The sequence below is a fragment of the Acanthisitta chloris genome, unplaced genomic scaffold (genome assembly GCF_000695815.1).
Source record: "Acanthisitta chloris isolate BGI_N310 unplaced genomic scaffold, ASM69581v1 scaffold1111, whole genome shotgun sequence".
Lineage (NCBI taxonomy): Eukaryota > Metazoa > Chordata > Aves > Passeriformes > Acanthisittidae > Acanthisitta > Acanthisitta chloris.
The window spans coordinates 101,635-120,546 of record NW_008657421.1 but is presented as its reverse complement, the minus strand read 5'-3'; the positions used below and the strand labels follow the sequence as shown (position 1 = coordinate 120,546).

At 42.4% G+C, this 18,912-nt stretch overlaps 1 protein-coding gene across 1 annotated transcript in view; it reads right to left on the bottom strand.

Annotated features, from left to right (window-relative positions):
• The window catches only part of AGBL1 (ATP/GTP binding protein-like 1), a gene marked incomplete at both ends in the record, with an annotated part of 90,114 nt that overhangs the window by 57,895 nt on the left and 13,307 nt on the right, over positions 1 to 18,912 (bottom strand). The window contains one exon of the mRNA XM_009084685.1: positions 5,872 to 5,909. Coding sequence (XP_009082933.1) covers positions 5,872 to 5,909 — 38 coding nt within the window. The remainder of the gene's footprint in view (positions 1 to 5,871; positions 5,910 to 18,912) is intronic.

The window sequence follows — 18,912 nt, the reverse complement described above, 5'->3', positions numbered from 1 at the left end:
CTGAGGCTGAGATGGGTAATAGGGGAACATTCAATGTCTTTTTAGCTTCCCACAATTCTAGCACTGATCCTCCACTCCTGGTATCTGGGACAGAGGTGCTAACCAGTGAAATTTTAAGCACTGCAGCACAAAATATGTGGCCTGAATAGTCTGTGCAGTTAGCAAGAGACATTTGACGTGGACACACAGAAGCCTCAAGTGATTAAAGATGCATCTAAATTAGCAAGGGGATCACAGTAGAAAGAAATCCCCAGTTTTGAAAGAGTTCTGATTTTGTGCTGGGGGACAAGAACAGACACTAAAGTCAGGCTTTCAGTTTAGCAGAGAAAAGTCTCATGAGAGCCAGCCTTTCTGTGGACATTTCTGAAGTTCTCCTCACAATCCAGTCCCTTTTGAAGTGTTTGCCAGGAACACAAGGACCACTAGAATACATGCAGCATATTTAATCACAAATCAAAATTACAGTCAACCTGAAATATGATGAGCAATGCCCTGCTTACCAGGCAGAACAAAGAGATATTTATCTTGCTGACTATCTGCTTAAATCTCTTTGTTGATGCCACTCAGCTGATTCATTATGCCAAGAACATACATTGCTATAGCTTGGAGATAAGAATGCTCTGCTAAATTAACCCTTAACCCTATGGCCCATGAAATAGTGAAAGACATAAGAAAATCTCCAGCTTCCCCAGTCTGCTCTAGTGATTTCCTCTTGGAAATGAAAGATGCAAGATATCTCCTAGGGCAAAGAGAACACAGCTATTTTATTTGGTTATTGAGAGGCCATTTTTGCTAGAGGTATGCACAAGGTCTCCCTATAGAAACAAAATCAATTGTCCCCATGGAGAAACCTAGTCACACATGAAGTGCTGGGATCAGTTCAGACCCAGTGGGCTCTACAGTTCCAGCAAGAAGCTGGTACTAGCTCAACTTTTGTTGGAAACCAGAAAACAGGCCTGTAGTTATGCTCTATAAACCTTCAGAACCCAGGCATTTATTTAGGGTACACAAAGAATACTGGCATAAAAGTAGAGAACACAAGTAGGATTTTCTAGCAACTACAAATGCCATGTTTTGCTCCCAGAACAGGAATCAGACACAAGCTTAGCTTCAGTACAAGAATAGCTCTTTCTTTATACTCCAAAATACTTGCTTTAGTTCCAGGTGTTGTCCAGTTCAATGGAAGTCATACAAACTATCATGATATGGGGTGAATTCTCCAATTTGCCTTTGTTTGATTATTTTTATGCAAAAATTAAGGAGGAGCAAGCCAAACCCTTCTGAACTAACCCCAGAAAGAAACTGATTTTCAAAAATGTTTCATTTTTTCCCCTTTACTTTCCAGTTTCACAGCATCTTCTGGTTATAACTGAGGAAGCTGGAAAGCAACAAAAAATACATTTGCACCAGATTTCCAGCATGATTTTCTGACCAAAGTGGTTTGAAAGAGTTCAGATAAGGATGCTAGAATTTGGAAGACTTCCTCAAATTCAGGCACTGAATTTTCTGAAGCCAGTTCATTACTGGAGGCACAAACACTGCCCATGCCAAGACAAAGCAGTAAGCAATCACTATTAAAGATGTCAACAGAGAATAATTCAGCTCCCTGACACTTAGGTTTCTTTATACCCACCTAGAGGAGCAAAACAGCAGGAAGTTGCTGTGCTCTAGGAGATGAAACCAAGCTTTTCCTCTGGAGCACTGAGTTATTTTCAGTTTGGGATATGTCTACGAATGAAGAGTCTTAGGGAAGGGAATATAAATGACATACAAAAATAATTTTCTTTTCTGCAAAGTGGCTCTTCTCAAAGAGATAAACACATGGAATCAAGACTATTTGTATTCTGAAATTCAGGAAGAAAAGATAGACACAAGCTTGTTTTATATTACTATTAAAGGAACTATTTGCAAAATTCAGCCCTGATCACAATACCCAACAAAAGCTGTGATTGTGGATTTGGAACCAAACTGATAATGGAGTTTGAATCCAGAGATGGATAATATGGTCTTAAACTGATCAGGAGAGATGGGTGCCTGGCACAGTATTAGGCAAATCACAGACATTGTGCTGTTGGCTACAGGCACTGGGATGGTTTAACAATAGGGCATTTTGACTCAAGATCAAAGAGCTGCAGCACTAGATCTGTTGTAAAGCATTATGAATTCAGATGTAGAGTGCAAGGCTTTCAAAAACCCTAATCTGCTTGTGTGCTAGAACATCACTTTCTGTTCCTCAGAGTTCCCTGCTCCTCCCTGATGCCAGCATAAAAGGAAAAGAATGACACTGATTATTTTATCCCAACAGCCACAAGACATAAGGATTATGCTTCGATTAAAAAAAAAAATTAAAAAGGAGAGGGTGAAAGGTTAAATAAAGGTTAGTTGATGGAAGATGAGGAGGAAAGAGGAGGAAATGAGAGATAAAAGGCTTGTGGGGAAAGGCAAGAGGATAATGATTACAAAAGGAGGAAGAAAGAGAGATAGAAAGAGAGGGGAAAGGCCATTGACAATAACTGCTGTTAGCACACAGAATTGTCTTGATGAAATAAGCACGATCAGGAGGTCACCACAACCTGTCTTTTTAAATTGCTCATTACAATTTTACTAGGCAAGCATTGCACCAAGGGCCCTGCCCGTTTCCCCAGCCTTTTCCCTCAATATCCGCTCAGCAAATGCCTCTGAGACCAGCTCTAGCTAATTTCCTTAAAGACATGCAAGCTAGTAATTCTGGGAAGCACAGATAGTCGGGAATAACAAATACAACCAAAATTAGATTAAAATAACCTGCTGATAAACAAATTACTCACCCAAAATACATATTGGATTAGGCACGGTGGGAGCAGGGATCCCTATAATCACATCGCCACCGTGTGGCTTCTGGTCCATCACATCCCCTCCAGCCTGCACACCCCAGGCATGTGCCTGTCTGTGCTTAGATAGCAGGTGTCCAGTTTTATTCCACTCCCACAAAACTGGGAATGGTTTGCTTGTTTTATTCTGGGGGGTGAGTCACTAAAAGCAATAGAGCCCATGGCTGAGAGTGACCTGGAGAGCATCCCTTGCCTTCCACTGCTGCTCAAACAGGCACCACACCTGTGGGGCTTGCAGACACAGGAGTGCTTAGTGAAGAGCTCCCCAGGCCTTAATACAGAGCTGAATCAAGATATGAAGACAGGTGTATAGACAAGAAGTAGAAGAAAGCCAAAGGAAGCTAGAAAAAGAAGCATGTGCACCCTGGGACAGAGAGAACATACCCTGGCAAAGCTGCATGATTCATCCCACCTCAGTTTATCTATAGCTATCAGGATCTACAGCCTTATCCACAATACTGGACTGTAAGCATCTAGAAATTGAAGGAGGAAGGATGGACAGGGGTAACACTAGAAAGCTTGACTATAACATCCAAGAGAAGAGTAAAAACCTCCTGCTTCCTTCATGGCACTTCAGCAACATTATAGAATTTACCAAGCAACATATGCTGCCTGTATAAAATGTAGTTCAGTCAGAGGGAGTTAACAGCATGGTGGAGAGGCAACAGATATAAAAATGCAGCAAGGCAATGGAGGAAGGACTTGCTACAAGATGTTTGGTTCCTGCACTTGGGCATGGCAGCTGGGGAACAGCAACTGGGAGAGTTATCATGAAAGGACTGGAAAGATACTCTGGGATACTTGAAAAGAGATAAGTCAGGAGTGAGAAAACCGCTGATGGTCAGGCAAGAAATGTTTTCTCTCTCAGTAATCTGAGCTTCCACTGATATAAAGATGCAGTACTGTCATTTGAAGGGACCTAAATTTCTATTTCTCCATTATTCACCATCTCTATGACTATCACTATGTGACAATCACTATGTACAGGGGAACAGAAAAACCAAGGTCACTCATACTGTATTTCCAAGCATTTCTTCCCTGTTGCTTGTAGTGCCTCGTTACTTATTTCTTTGGGTAATCTTACACTGTCCCTTCTGAAACACAACAGCAACAATTTCCCAGGTACAGCTGGGGTAGTAATTTCTTCCTGCACTGATGTCTTTTGTCCAGGCATACCTTGTTTCTCACAGTTACACACCTATTAAGTGAGCATTTAGCATCAGCTTCTGTTAGGAAAGAAACAGAAGCCAAACAGTTTCTAGCCAGTCCTGGCCCTCCAGGTGGACAAAGTCTCAAGTCGAGCTTATAGAAGTCTAAGGAGATGAAGATGGATGTTTTTGAATCCATCAGGGAGACACACTGCCATCTGCCTGCTCCCTTTAAAACTACCGTGTGCTTTCCCATTGCAGCTCTGCTAACAGCAAGAGGGACACTGACCCTCCAGCACAGCTCTGGGTATAACTGTAATCCCCTTGATCACTTGGGGCTGAAGCACTGAAGGATAGGACAGGCCTCAAGAATGGACAATGTTCTTGTCCTCTTTGTCTTACAGACTTCACCCTCAGCAAAATCGAGCCTCCCCACCATTTCCAAGCAGGTTACTGTAAGTCTCCAAAAAAGCTCACAATAATCAGTCCACCAATTCACCACTGTAGCACTTCCCAGGATTCCTGCTTCCCATTTAGTCTGCATCCCATCCATAACATGCCAAAGGGCTTCTGGGTGCTTTGCTGTATATAGCTTTACTCCTTGTTTTCAGAAGGAATTTTCAAGTGCTATAGCATTCACCAGGTTTGCTTTTTAATTTTCCAAGAACCCCTGCACCATTCAAATCACCAAGGTTATGGCCACAAATAAGTTAACTGTGACAAAGCAAGCTGTCCTGGTGCAATCCTGAAAAAACTCATCGCTTTTCCAAGCATGCTAAGTTTATCTCAAAGAACCAGAGCTGTTTCTCACATCTCCTGACCCACACCTCCCGAAAGACACAACCTGCTCATTTGTATGCAGCTACCACAGTCGTCTACTCCAAAAGCCTGGAGCTTCTCATGTCCTGAATCACACGACAAGGAGAAAACTAAAAGACATTCTTGGCCACTCAGCATCAGATGGTAGAAAGCATCAAAAAACACAGCTCAGGTTGCCTTGTGGTCTGTGGTACTCTATTTGGTTATGCAGTATCAGCACCATTTCCCAAATTCCAGTTTCAGCATCTTAAACAAAAACATCAACTGAAAATAGATGATGTATTTTGGTAAAATCACTTTACCATTCTCAACCAGAAAACATTGCTGTTATTTGTGTCCTTTTTTCCCTTTCCATGGAAGCAGAAACAAATTGGGTAAGGTGTCTTAAAACAACTTAGTGAAGGTCTTCAAGACCCTCAGCCAGCTGGTGCAAATGTTAAGCACAGCCCCTCACAGCAGGGCTGTACCCCAGCAACCACCATCTCTCAGCCCTGCCTCTGCATTTTCAGACTTGAAAAACTTACAAGGGAGAATAAGGCAATCTGTTCGGGGCAACAGAAGTTTTCCAAGCCTTTGCCCATAGAATCATTGCAACCAAGCAAGTACAACGTTACAACAGCACCACAGGACAGAGAGGTCCTGGCCTTGCTTTCCTGTGATGCTGGATCAGAGCAATAAGCATTTGTCAGTAGCTGGAGGAGTTCACCATTTCTCTCACTGTACCAAGTCCCAGGACAAACACTACTTCCTAAATACTCAAAATTAAGTGTCTAGTCTGGCTCCCTTAGCAGCTTACTCCCTGGCATCGAGGGCATCATCACCCAGAGCCATGTGCCCACAGAGCCATGGGCTCCAAGCATCATAACTACTCAATACAGGAAACTAGTACATTGCTGCCTCTTTATTCTATGCATTTCTCTTTGGGACCAAGGGAAGAGAGAATACCATGGGAGAATGAGGTTCAACAGAATCATTCTATCCAGTAGCACAGCACAGAAATGAAAGCCAGAAAGAATATGAAGAAAAAAGCTTACTTGATTTCAGCAGAGCTGCCAGAGCCCCAATGGCTGCCCTGAGGAAAGAAGAAAGATGGAGAAATAATGTCAATTTCTTTGATAATTTTTGTAACCTTCATCTTCACAGACTTCTGGGCCAGGCTTCCCAGATGGTCTAAGCTGACAGCTTATGATGGACTTTGACAGAACTGCAATGTTTTACACCAACAGAGGATCCAGTCTCTGGAGCTGACTAAGTTATTCTAAAAGACCATTAGCCCTCTAGCTTTCCTGTTACACTGATTTGTAGTGACCATTAAATTTAAAGCAACACCCACATATCCAAAGTAATCTAGCAAGTCTTTAAACTGCTGCCCCAGAGCTCTTTCTTCATACCAGACTCAGCACATGCCCACTCCAGACACAAGTGCTTTCATCTACATCAGTAGACAATAGCCTCCACCCACATCAAGCTGGGACATCAGTGTCAGTATTTCCAGTCAAATTCCACTCCTTTCTCCATTTTCCCAAAATAAGCTTCACCCCCGTCCTCCCTCACACCTCCTTTAACTGAAAACAAAATTGAATACTTTTAATTGAAACACTATCTTGCATTGCAGGGTGTGTAAAGGGCCCCACTCCAAAGAGGAATTGTAAGCTAAAGCTCTGCAGTAAGTTATTCCTCCTGTGGTAAGATCTCCATCCTACTAGCTCCACAGAAGACTTTCTTTTCCAGTCATGTTTTGCTGGAGCAAGAAGATCCATGTTCTAACCTGGCTCACTGCTGTGAAGTTTCAAGTGCCCAGAGCTGATTAAATAAGTACAGCTACAAAAGCCTCTGTGCCCAAGGATTCCTTAAAATGTAATCTCTTTATAAACCAATCCCCAAATAAAATCGTATTAACTTCTATACTGAGCCAATCATCCTGCAGCAAATAAATAAATATTTTTTGTGATCAAGCTGCTGTGCATTGTCTGTCCTAACAGCAGCTGAGACTAAAAGACTTCAAGAGTTGGTTCTTGCTGATGTTGGGTCAACATTTCTATCTAAAGGCATTCTTTCATAATGAATCTGTCAGAGTTCAACAACAGCTTTACAAACTGCAAAGGAAGCACACAAATACAGAGAGAACAGGAAATCGGTAGCTAAAAATCTCACCACTGGAAGCACAGTCATGATTTCATTGCTTCTTTAGCTCCACCTAAACAGCAATCATTCAGCTGGTGGGAGGAATACTGTCATCCACCAGCTATTCAGCCTTCTCAGAAAAGAGATATGCCACAGCCAGTGATCACTCAGTCTTTCCCCTAGTCTGGTTCAAAGTAAACAACTCTAAGCAAGTTAAAATTCCACCCAGAGCATCTCCCAAAGCTCACACTGCACGATGTATCTCGTAAAAAGAGGCTGCATTACACACCTGCATTTACAGGCTTGATGTGATGTCTCAATCACATGCCAGAACAGCAGAGCAATGAAGGAATGGAGGAGTATCTCTGGCTCCAAGCAGAAGAGTTCTCACAATTTCCTGTAGGCATCTGGTTTGTTTTGTGGGTATTTACAAGCATTTCTAAGAGTTTGAGTAGAGCTACACCACTGCCATGAAGTCAACACTGCCAGAAAAGCTCATGTCAGCCAATCAACCAGCAAATCTGAATCCTCCAATACTTTTTTTGAAGGTCTGTGAACCACATTGTATACTTTGTTCACCCTCAGAGAACCTCAGAACCTCCAGACCATATTCTCAGACAGTAATCTCCAATTCCTACTATCTTAAGAGTCCAGATTTTCTCCAATGCCTCATCACACTCACCCCAGAAGACCTAAACTCTTCTTGGCCATACCACAGTTGATCCTTTAACAGCCTGAAGCACCCCTGGTCATTTCTTTTCTCTGGGCTTAGAAGGAGCTGATCTGCCCCAAGTCAAGGGATAAGAGCTATGTGTGGTTTTGGTATGGCATGGTAGAATATGTTTGCAACTGCTTTGCTTGGAAAGCCAAGAAGCCCGAAACTAGCCTAGAGATGTAAGTAAATCCATCCAGATGGTGCTGTGGGGTAGAAAATTCAGACATGTCCTGATTTAAAAATTGAAAAAATTAAAGGTTGTATCAGACAGATCCCAACATCAGCACTCAGCAGAAACAGAAAGTTCCATATTTGCCATTTGCTTCTGAAGTGACATTAGAGACCTGCAGCTAGCTGGATTTTCCATATCCTAGGCTAACAGCCTAGACACATACTCATCTCAGATGATGCCTGTACATAGTACTGCAATAAAATAAAGTGGAACCAAACTGGCATGTTTCATCTCTTCACGTACTGCAATCCATCACAAGGGGTTTGGCATAGGCAGTATACAGGGTTCTGTATGTCCTACAGAACATACTCTTCTGTCAGTCATAAGTGGGTGCAGACCCAGTAGATTGACCTCAATGATATGCACTGCTTTAAACAGGTTTTGAAAGAAAAAAAAAAAGACAAGGATACACTACAAAACAGATAAAACAGGTTTAAGGGATAAAACAGACTTACCAAGAGTAGGTCTAGCCAGCTAAACTTGGTATCTTTCTTAAATAAGATAACTGATTTTTCTAGACAAGGGAACTGTGGTAGAACTAATTTATCTGTTCTTCAGCAAAGCATTTGATATGGTGTCACACAGGAAATTATTATCCAAGCTGGAGAATGTGTGGATTAGTGTAAGAATTACAACATGGGTAAGGAACTGGTTAAAGAGGCAATGACAGGAGTTGTGCTGAAAGAGGAGTTATTAGTCTAGAGGGAAGTTATGTGTGAAAGTCCTCAAGGATCTTTGGAGACTGATCTTATTTCATCTTTTCATTAATGACCTTGGCACAAAAAGTCAGAGTATACTAACAAAATCTGCTGACCGTGTGAAGTCTGGAGCTGCTGCCAATAGCAGGGAGTTCAGAATATCTTTCAGGAGTAACAAGATGTTCTTGAGTTCTGAAGCAATAGAAATGTGATGAAATGTAATAGTCAAAGTGCAAGGTTAAGCATTTAGGGTTTAATAAGAATTACTGTTATGAGCAGGGGCTCATAATTTGGAAATGAGTAGGACAACCTGGATATATGAGCCTATTAAAGGATGAGGACAAGCATGACCAGCAGGGTGACAACCATGAAAAGAACAGATCAGGTCTCAGGAAAGCCACTGCCAGTGGAGAAGGGAAAGCCTGAAAGTTCTCATACAAGGCTTCACCTGAACAGCTGTGTGCAGTACTCAGAAGGAGCAATGCAGAAATTTGCCAAGGAAATCATTATGGTAACGGAGACATAACTCATGAGGAGTCTTAAAGATCACAGTTTAGTCACCTTGGCAAAATGACAGTCAAGAGACTACTGGATGGTTCTCCACAGACACACTGCATGGTGGTGAAGTAAACACTGAGGAAGGCAGAGAGCTACTTAAGCTGAAGAATAAATTTGGCACAAAGACAAATGGATATAAAATGGCTATGAATAAATTCAACTGAAAATGAAAGGATGGGTTTTAAGCACTAGAAAATGAAGGCCTGAAACATCCACTTGGCAGGGATGAGACAAACAACCTAATGATTTTGAGAAGGTAGCCTGGATTGCTTATAAAGGGACTGCTAGGCCCAGGTTGCTAATGAGGAAAGGGTCTGAGAAAAGTGACTGTAGTCCAATATACCTACATTTTAATCATAGCTATAATGGAAGTGAAATGAGAAACAGATATTCTAAGAGAAAAGTTAATTAGCTAGGCCAGAAAAGAGCAGCTGCACCAGCTTAAGCTGGAAGTCCAAATAATCCAGTGTCCTGTGGCCAAGGAAAGCGTGTAAGACCACAGCAGAAACACTGTGCTAGAACTTGCACAACAGACTCATACTCAAGCAATTAGCAGTCCAGAGATCTCAGAAGTTAGCAATGGTGTCTTTGGAAGGGGTTTTAGCTCTTGGTTTATTTTGTTTCCATATATTTGCCTGGAAACTTTTGAACTTAGGCAAACCCTTAACATCCACAATTATCCTGGGAAAGGAGTTCACCCCTACACTATGCAGAGAGTTAACTACCTGCATTTGTTTCAAGTTTGGACTTTCAACCAGCACTGTAATTAACACTTTAATTCAGCTGTCAGCAAGTACCCTCAGAATATTACCTATCTTTGATGCTGCATGAATTTGAACATACAAAAACACCTATCAAACAATAAGTCATAGAAGAGGATGCAGAATGGACTTTCACTGAAAACAGCAGCAAGCTCATTAAAGCATCAATAGGGTTACAGCAAGTAAGGCAAATGGTGTTTGTGATAATATCAGTACCCCTTAGTACCATATGGCAAACCAACAGCATCTTTTCAGGCAGCAGAAGATATAACAAGATGGGTAAGCCTAAGACAGGAAGACAGAGACAGGAGTTCATAAATTGTGCACGAGAACAAGGATGGGGTGGGGGGGGAAGATGGAAACAGGAGGAAACAGGAGGAAAAGTTTAAGAGCACAAGAAAGATGACTTGATGAACCATATGCTAGACCAGAGAATTTGATAGTGTGCCCAGTGCAGATCTCTGCATTTGTCTCAAGAAGGAATGAGGGGAGGGAGGGATTAAAACATTTAAAAAACTGCCAAATCTGCCCAGATGCCTTCCTCTGATTTTCTGTTCTCTATGGTAATACGTTAGCAAACTCTTAGCTGTTTCGTCAAGTCCAATGTATCTCAAGGGAGACTCACTTATATATTTTAAAAAGGAAGAAGGATATATAAATAAAGTTGCCCTATCTTATAAGGCATAATAATAAATGCTGCTCCATAATCAGAAAACATTAAAAACTCCCTGTAGTAGCAGTTGAGACAGCTACTCTGAAGAATGGAAATCTTTGAAGTGTTTCCAAGTCAGCAGCTTGGATATCTGGGCAGGAGTACAACTAGCAGACAGATAGACAAATGCAACTTCCAGATCCTGTGCTTAGGAACCAGGAGCAACAACAAAGAAAAACTTCATGTCCCAAGCCAAAGCACAATTGGATTAGCCAGTAAAACCAGGCTGTTAAAAAGCCTGGACAAAGGAGTCCTATGCCCAGGTCACCCTTTTAGATCTAAGCTACCAGGACATTTTTTGCTGGAAATCACTGCAGGCAGAGAAGTCTGAAAGCCAGGATGGTTTTGGTCTTCTTCTGCACTCTGATCTCAGCTCACAGGCTGTAGCACAAGGCAGTTTGATGGACAGTGCTGTGCCTCTGCCTCTGTATCTTGAAGAAAAAGAAGGATTCCTGAAAATGGAAAGCTCACTACAGAAGAGATGCATGGTTGACTACATGAAAGGATTTAAAAACTCATAGGACACACTGATGTTGGTGTTCACCCATTCAGGGCTAGCTTGGAACTATGGACAGGGGACAGCAGAGAAGCTAAAGGCCTAACAAAGAAATGAACCAAAAGGGCTCTGTAGATCAGTCCCTAAGTAATTTAACCATCCTTTCTTCTCCTGTGAAATTTTGCCTTCCTCATGCTAAACCACAGAGCATCCTCTTCAAATTATTGAATGAAAACTAATGACTTGGTGATTCATTAAATACCTCTTCAACCTGAAGCCTAATCTAATTCCTTAAAGCAACCACACCTGGATGATAAAGACATAGAGCACTGTTTTTATTGAAATGGAAGAAAAGGTTCTGCCCCTGCCTGGCAACCCACATTACTCAGCCCATGCTGCCTCCTGCCCCTTCACCCTGCTATTTCTCATATACTCACTTGTTGCTGTCATGTTTATTCATATCACAAGCAGTGTGGGGCAGGGACCCTGAATTGTATATCTGTACAGCATCCGACACAATGGAACACTGACTCAGGGCTCAAGGTACCACACTCTACAGGCTTAAAGCCCCTAAGCTTCCATAACCTCTGTCTCTGGGAGGAATTAAGTGTCCTTGAGTGTACACATTATCTGGCTGCATTTTGCCTCCAGCCCCTGGGATTCATACTTAACTGCTGGAGCTAATACGGTCACAGAGCCACTCACGCTAAAGACAGTTTCACATTCAACAACTGAGAGACATTTAGAAACAACATGTAGGCACCACGGCAATAGGTGCTTTGTAAATCCTACCAGAAGGTAGATCTCATCCCAGGCAGATGCCTTGGATAGTCATTTCCCTTGCAGCCCAGAAATACAGATCTTAAATATGCAGGCACTTGCACAGTGATTTGTTTTAAAGACTTAAACCCAGCAGCTTCACAAGTCTTGGAAATACGTGTGGGCAAAATCTGCTTATGCTGCTGGTGTTTTCATAGCACTGCTGGTCTAGGACTTCTGCAAAAAAAAAAAATCATGTCCACTTTAATTCCAACTTGTTAGCTAGGCATTGAAATTTACACTAAAGGCAAAACTTACTTACAGCCTGCAATGCCCCACACTGTGCCAACAGGTGGAGTTTGGACATCCAGCTGTTGTGCACAAATGTGCTTCCAGTGTAACGCTGAAGGAAAGGGAATAAAAACTACACACTCCTTTTCTAATGGTTACTTCAGTTCCAGTGACCAGCATATCTCAGTTCCCAGGTTCAGCTCAAAGCCTTCACCATAGCATCTTCCAAACATCTCTGCCTGCCCTGGAGCCTGTTAGGTTAAAACCAGTGTAAAGGTATAGCCTTCCAGCCTCTTTAATCTCTCCCTCACAGAAAGAAGAGTGACTCCAGGCTTATCCTCCAGGCATCCTTACAAGTATCCTACTTTCTCTTGTGTACAACAAGTAGAGAAGGAGAGACAGCTGTATCCTAAAAAGTCAGCCTATTCTTTACAGCTCTAAATTAAATTAGCTTCAAAGTAGTAACAAAGAAGAACAAGGTACATGAAAGACACTCAAATCCTTGCCAACCAAATGCCCAGGCACTTCCTAGAGCACAGTGCAGAGCTGGCACTGCCTCCCCAGGCAGAAGCCATACCTCAAAAGATAATGTCAGCTCCTTCTCTAGGGTCAGATACCACCAATACATCTGAGGCAGGCTGTGACAGCTTGTCATTCACATCAAGATGAAGGGGCTGGAAGGATCACAATCAGACAGAATTCTTAACAGATTCATCACCCAGGCAGTTTCAGGCTGACAGTGTGAGAATCCATCTCTCTCACCCAAGGGACACATGTAGGGGGACCAGCAAAGGGGCTTGATGCTATCCTTGATTGATTAAGAGCAGGGTTGAGAACACTCATCAAGGCCACACCTGCTAACAAGCACCAGCAGAGCCTACAGAACATCTTGAACACAGTTAATTCATGTCAGTGAGTGAGGTTAAAACCCCCTCCTTTCCCCAGGCAGCTATCTTCCACTCCCACTTCAGTTACTGCTCAGTTCAGAAAGAGCCCAATGGTTTGCTGGTTCAATCCTTTGTTGTCATTTTATGCTCATCAATTCTCCATTCCCAGCAGCTTTTGCTCTGGAGACCACAGAGATCAATATGAACATTATGCTCATTTGGAGCATGTGCTCCATGTGTGGGGGAAGAGACTCAGCCCCATTTTGCTTACTTCTGGATCATCCAACCTCAAACTTTTCTGAACTGCCCTGCCCACCTGTAAAGGCAGGGAGAGGAACACAATCCATGTAACCTGCTTAGGCATGATGAAGTCAAATGACACTGCTTGGAGACATACCCAGGAACCCTGGGCTTAAGTCTCAGCAGGTCAACTGTGACTTCTTTTCATTAAGAGAAATTGAACTGCAGGTGCTTTGTCATTGGGAAATCTCTGATGGTGAATTATAAGGGGAAGGTAGAGCTTGGGGGTACCCAGGAGTTTATGATGCCAGCAAATGAACCTGCACACACCCCCTATTGCTTCCAAACCACTGCAAGATATTTATTTTATGGATACTTCAATTACTGTCAGTGAAATATCCAAGGGCAGCTTGTGTTGCCAACAGTCCAGGTAGTGAGGTATCTAATATGTCATTGCTTGTGCCCAGAGCTATTTGAGAGCATAGAAGGGGAGGCTGGTTTCAAGGTAATCAAGGCTAATGGCTGTAGTTCTCCCTGACTACTGGTTAGTACAAACCATCTCTAAAGCAGCAGTAATCTCAGGGTACAACATCTTTAAAAAGCACTTTGTAATGAAAGGTGCTCTCGAGCTGTATAGCAGTGGAGCTTGAAACAGCAACCTTTTCTGTGTGGAGCTAGGCTGTTGTGAGGGATGGAAAATTTGAGTTCTCATTTCAGCCATTCCAGCAGATTCTCTGCTTAGAATTTTGAAGTTTGTTTTGTTTGAGGTTTTTGTTTGGTTGATCTTTTTAAGCAAAGAAATAAACATCTTTCAGGGAAGCTGATTTTAAAAAAAATGTGCACAATTTAAAACACTTGAAAAGAACATGAAATATGAAGTTGAAGGACTGAGAAAGCATCATCTTCCTTGATCTCTTCCAAAAAAAGAAGGCTTACTTGTGCAGCAGCTCTTTCTTTAAGTAAAAGTCAGATGTTTCAGAATATAAGAAGGAATGACTTATATTGAACACAAGATGAAAAACTATGTTTGTTCTTTTTAATCTAATGGTACTGTTTCCATAGTACAAGGCTCTAGAAACAGATCCATCAATTTGAGTTGATATTGCACTTCACCTCCCCCTGGTCCTATTCAGATCAAGCACATCCATAATGTCCAGCCAAAGGAAACCCAAAGTTTAAAATCCCTAGGGAAGAGAGCTGGATTGCAGAGGGTTTTTTTTTTTTTCAATATGCCAGAGCAAGAAGCTGTTTCATGCAAGCATAGCTGCTAGAACCATTCTGCCTGTGCAAGGTGCAACTTGGATGGTTGTGAACTGGCAATAGTCTTACCACATTACCCTACAGACCTACTCAGCTCTGCTTCTGATGAGCATCCAGTTACATCTTGTGGTACCAAGGCCATGGTTTGAAGGTAGCTGTTTACACGTGAATGTGTAAACAATGAAAGAACAAGCATACACAATCAAAGAGCTGTTTACACATCAGCTGCAGCTCTGACAGCAGTGCTACACCCTCAGCTGCAGCAGGCGGCAAGCACAAAAAATATCGATGCAATCAATCTTCTTCCATGCAACATATTTATCAATTCCCTTGTGCTTCCCAAGGAGGTAAGCATCATTTCCCTTGTTATGCACACAGGTCAGGCAGTTGCTATATATTACTCTTCCCTAAATCCCAAAGGATGGTGGTCAGAGATAGAGCTGCCTGAGAAGCTCATAGGCAAGTGGAATTTCAACAAAATATACAGAAAAAATGTGCAGAATCTGCCACCAATCTTTTCTTGTTTTCCCACTACCCTCTTGTTTCAACCTTTCCAGTGATTGTCTTCCCTCAATAGCATACATAGCCCTTCAGCACAAAATCCACTGTGAATTGGACACTTTACAGTTTGATGGTCCTAACTGATGCTGCCAAACAGGAACGTGATTGGAAACAGTGGGGTATTCATTTGTATGCAGTGTGTGCACACAATACTGAGCTTAATTGGTGCTATTAAATCAATCTCAAATTGAGAACAATGCATAAACATGCTTGAGAAACACAAAGTAACATTCTCTTACAGATTCACAATAGGCATCTTGACCTGAATTTAAAAGGCATTTTTATGTCTAAACATGCAGGTAGCACTCAGCAGGATTTTTTAAAGCTCCTTTGAATACTAAGGTCAGAACTACCTTTTAACTGTACAAGTTAATCCATTAACCTGCTGAGAGGCTTTCTGTTATGGTTACATTCCCTTTCATCTTCACACATTTAAATATCTCTGAAAATCTGGACATTCATCCAGAAAACTAAGGTCTTACCCAAGTTCCTTCAGTCAATACCAATAGCCACTTTATAAGAAGTTTTTCAAATCTGTCTTGTATGCTCAACAAATGCCCATTTTACCCACCATATGTTGTTGAGAGGGCTACAGAACACATATAGAATGGTGATAGAAACATATAATACTAACTAGTTTTGACACAGGTATGTACAGTATAAAAATGAAGTCTTTGGGAAAATAAATGTTGAAATTGCAGAGCAGGGAGAAAAGCTTATCCATTTGCCTGGGATTTTCAATAAAAGTTTAGCAGGAAAAAAAAAGAGCCATCATGCTAATTCATCTTCCTCAGCCATTCTATGGCTTCTGTCTTGTTGGACAGGTGAGGGGCAAATGAGGATACTGCTGTATTGTGTAGGATATGCAGATATACATCTGAAGGAAAAGAGCCAAGGTGTGGAAAGCAGCTTTCACACTGCCCTGCAGCACCTTTCTGGACATAAGACCTCCAGGTTGTGATAGGGAAGGCAACAGAGTCATCTGAGGACATGTGATCAGGATCACACAAAACTAGATGCTGCAAATGCAAGTTCTGCAGAAGCTGTCCCAGCAAGCAGAGTGAGACACCACCAGAAAAAGTGATGGTCTCCAATAGCAGCAGAGGCACCACCACCCTAATACCTGCTGTGAACCTATCCTTGTCCTGTCCTCATCTCTGCAGCTCAGGCAGGAAAAAAAGTAGGACATCTTACTGCAGGGGAAGGCAAACAGGACTGCAGGTCAGAGATGAAGGTCTCTGCAACCACAGTACCACAAGATACTTAGCAATTGAAAGAATAACAACAGCCTTTTTAAGACAGCAATGGGAATGGCATAAGTAGGGTCCTGAGAAAGAATGGCATGTTTATTTATTTCACTAGTATACACAAGACTCAGAAATAGGTTTATCTGCTAGAACACCCATGCTGCCTTCCACACAGTGTTTTGACCAGCTGGTGCCAGAGGTACAAGATACAGGATGGATTCAGATTTCAGGAGGATGGACAGGAAGACTATTACCAGGGACAGACAAAGTAGAGTCCCAGCTTTCATCCCCACTACATTTACAAGCAAGAGGATTCAAGAGCAGGCAGTAAGCATCAGCCTCAACTGCAACACAAGTCACTGCACCACCATGGAGTGTGCAAGGCTGGTTGCAAGGCAACATCTGGCTGCTGTGGCTGAGCCAGCCAGCCACAGACTAATGAATTTGCTCAGCTGCACATGTAATTCCTTATTAAGAGATAATCTGGTTACATCTTAGTGCTGGTGCCTGCTCCTCACAACATTTAGCTAGAGGATTTAAAAGGAAAAAAGTCAGTAAAAGCCAAAATGCAGCGATTACTGGGTCAAATTCTCCTGATATTTGCTGTTTGAAAGCTGCAATGTCACACTGGCATAACTGCAGGGGCTTTTTGAAGCAGTAATTTGCAGAAGCCTAAGTAATAAAAGTTAGGATTTGGGGTTTTTTTGCCCTCTCTCCTTCCATTGGAAATCTTCCATCTGATATAAACAAGCCAAACTCCAGGATCTGAAAACAGACTATATCAAAGCCAAGGCTGGTAGAACTTGAGCTGTAAATACAAGAATGAAGCAATAGGGATAAATAATTAAAATGCACAGTAAAAATTCTCAGTATTACTGGGATGATTCTTCCATGTGCCCTTGTTTTTTCTACACAGTAAAATCTGAAAGGTGGTGAAAGCTGGAATAACCACAGATTTCCAAGTGCAATTTTAAACAACAGTGAAAAAGAAGGAGAAAATTAAGCTTTTGAGTAGACATTGAGAGCTGTTGCACCATATCAGTGTATATCCTATGGTCCACACAAAGCCCAAACTGCATCCTTTTAACACAGGAGATGAAAGAAATACACAGAGTAGATGTGGCAAAGATATAGGATTATTCTCTCTTTTCTGTTCTGCAACAATCTGGCTTTTGCTGAGCCTGACAGTGAAAACTCTGTCTCAGAGCCATGACCTTTCCAAGGTTTACACTTCAGGGGGAGTTTCTATTCTCAACCGCAGAGCTGCAGCTGTACTGGGAACCAGCAGCCCTGTTCTTCCTCCCCAGCCACTTCCTCGAGTTTTCAGGTTCTCCTCTCCGCGTTCCAAGCCCTGTCTCCAAACACATCCCAGAGCAGCTCAACTCTAGGTTTATTTACAGATTTTACTGGCATTGCTGCCATTCCAAGTGTTGCCCTGCAGATAAAGAGATTGCAAAGAGCCCTGGCAGTGTAAGTGGGCCAGAGCCCTGTGCTGCATCTGTGGCACTGCTGTTACAAAATCTTCTTACCCTAAAATGCTCATTTTACCTGCACTTGGTAAATGCTCCAGTATTTGCTTTCTCTCTTTTATTCTCTATAATCAGTGTTTGATAACTACCCAAAAGAACCCTGAAAGACTGAAGACTTTGGAGCTCTCTCTCTCTCTCACCCACTGAAAATGAGTCTCTTGCATTGCCTCTATATTGCTAAAACCAGCTACCCTGCTGCTGCTACAGCTGGTGCAGCTTCAACAGTGCTATCAGGACAGGGAATCCTACTGCAGAAAGGCTGTTGCTAAGGGCTTTGACACTGTGTCATACAGCTCTGCTCAGGGCAAGTCTAATCACTGCTGTGCTTTAAAACCACTGATAGTTCTAGAGACTGGCTTATACTCCACCTGCCAGCACTGCTTGCACTGCCAGCACTGGTGGGGCTGGAAAAAAGCCTCAGCAGCCACAGGAAATTCTTAAGGCTATTTTCCTTGTAGGGATAGCACTGTGGAAATTGTTGCTGTAGAAGCTCTGCACTGAAGCTTTCTTTCATTGTTTTTTTTCCAATTTTGCCTTGTCTACCTTTGGACTGAAAGCTTTTGTGGGGAGGATTTCAGAGCTGCTTTCACAGCAACAGGCTTCTGGGTGGGAGGAGAAATGGCAATAAACCAAGTGAAAGGCCAAGGAGAAGAGATTCCTGGGCTCTCACACGAGCTGACACACAAGTGAGTGCCCTCAGCTTTATCTACTCACTCTCTGGCCTCTATCAGAGATTCACGTCATTACCCAAGTCAATGATTTCCGAGGGGGGATTCTTTCTTTGTCTTCTCGACACAGGAAAAAGAACACAGACAAACAGGCAGGGTGGGCACCTGTTCATCACCTCTAAAAGCACATTTAAACAGGGTTTGCTCAGAAATCCCTTCTTGACAGTCCCAGTCCCCCAGGGCCTGGCTGATTCCTTCTGAAAGCTTTGGCATTTAACATCCACCTCAAATGTGCTTACAAGGTCACATAACCATGTTGCTCAACCCTCTCCTCACT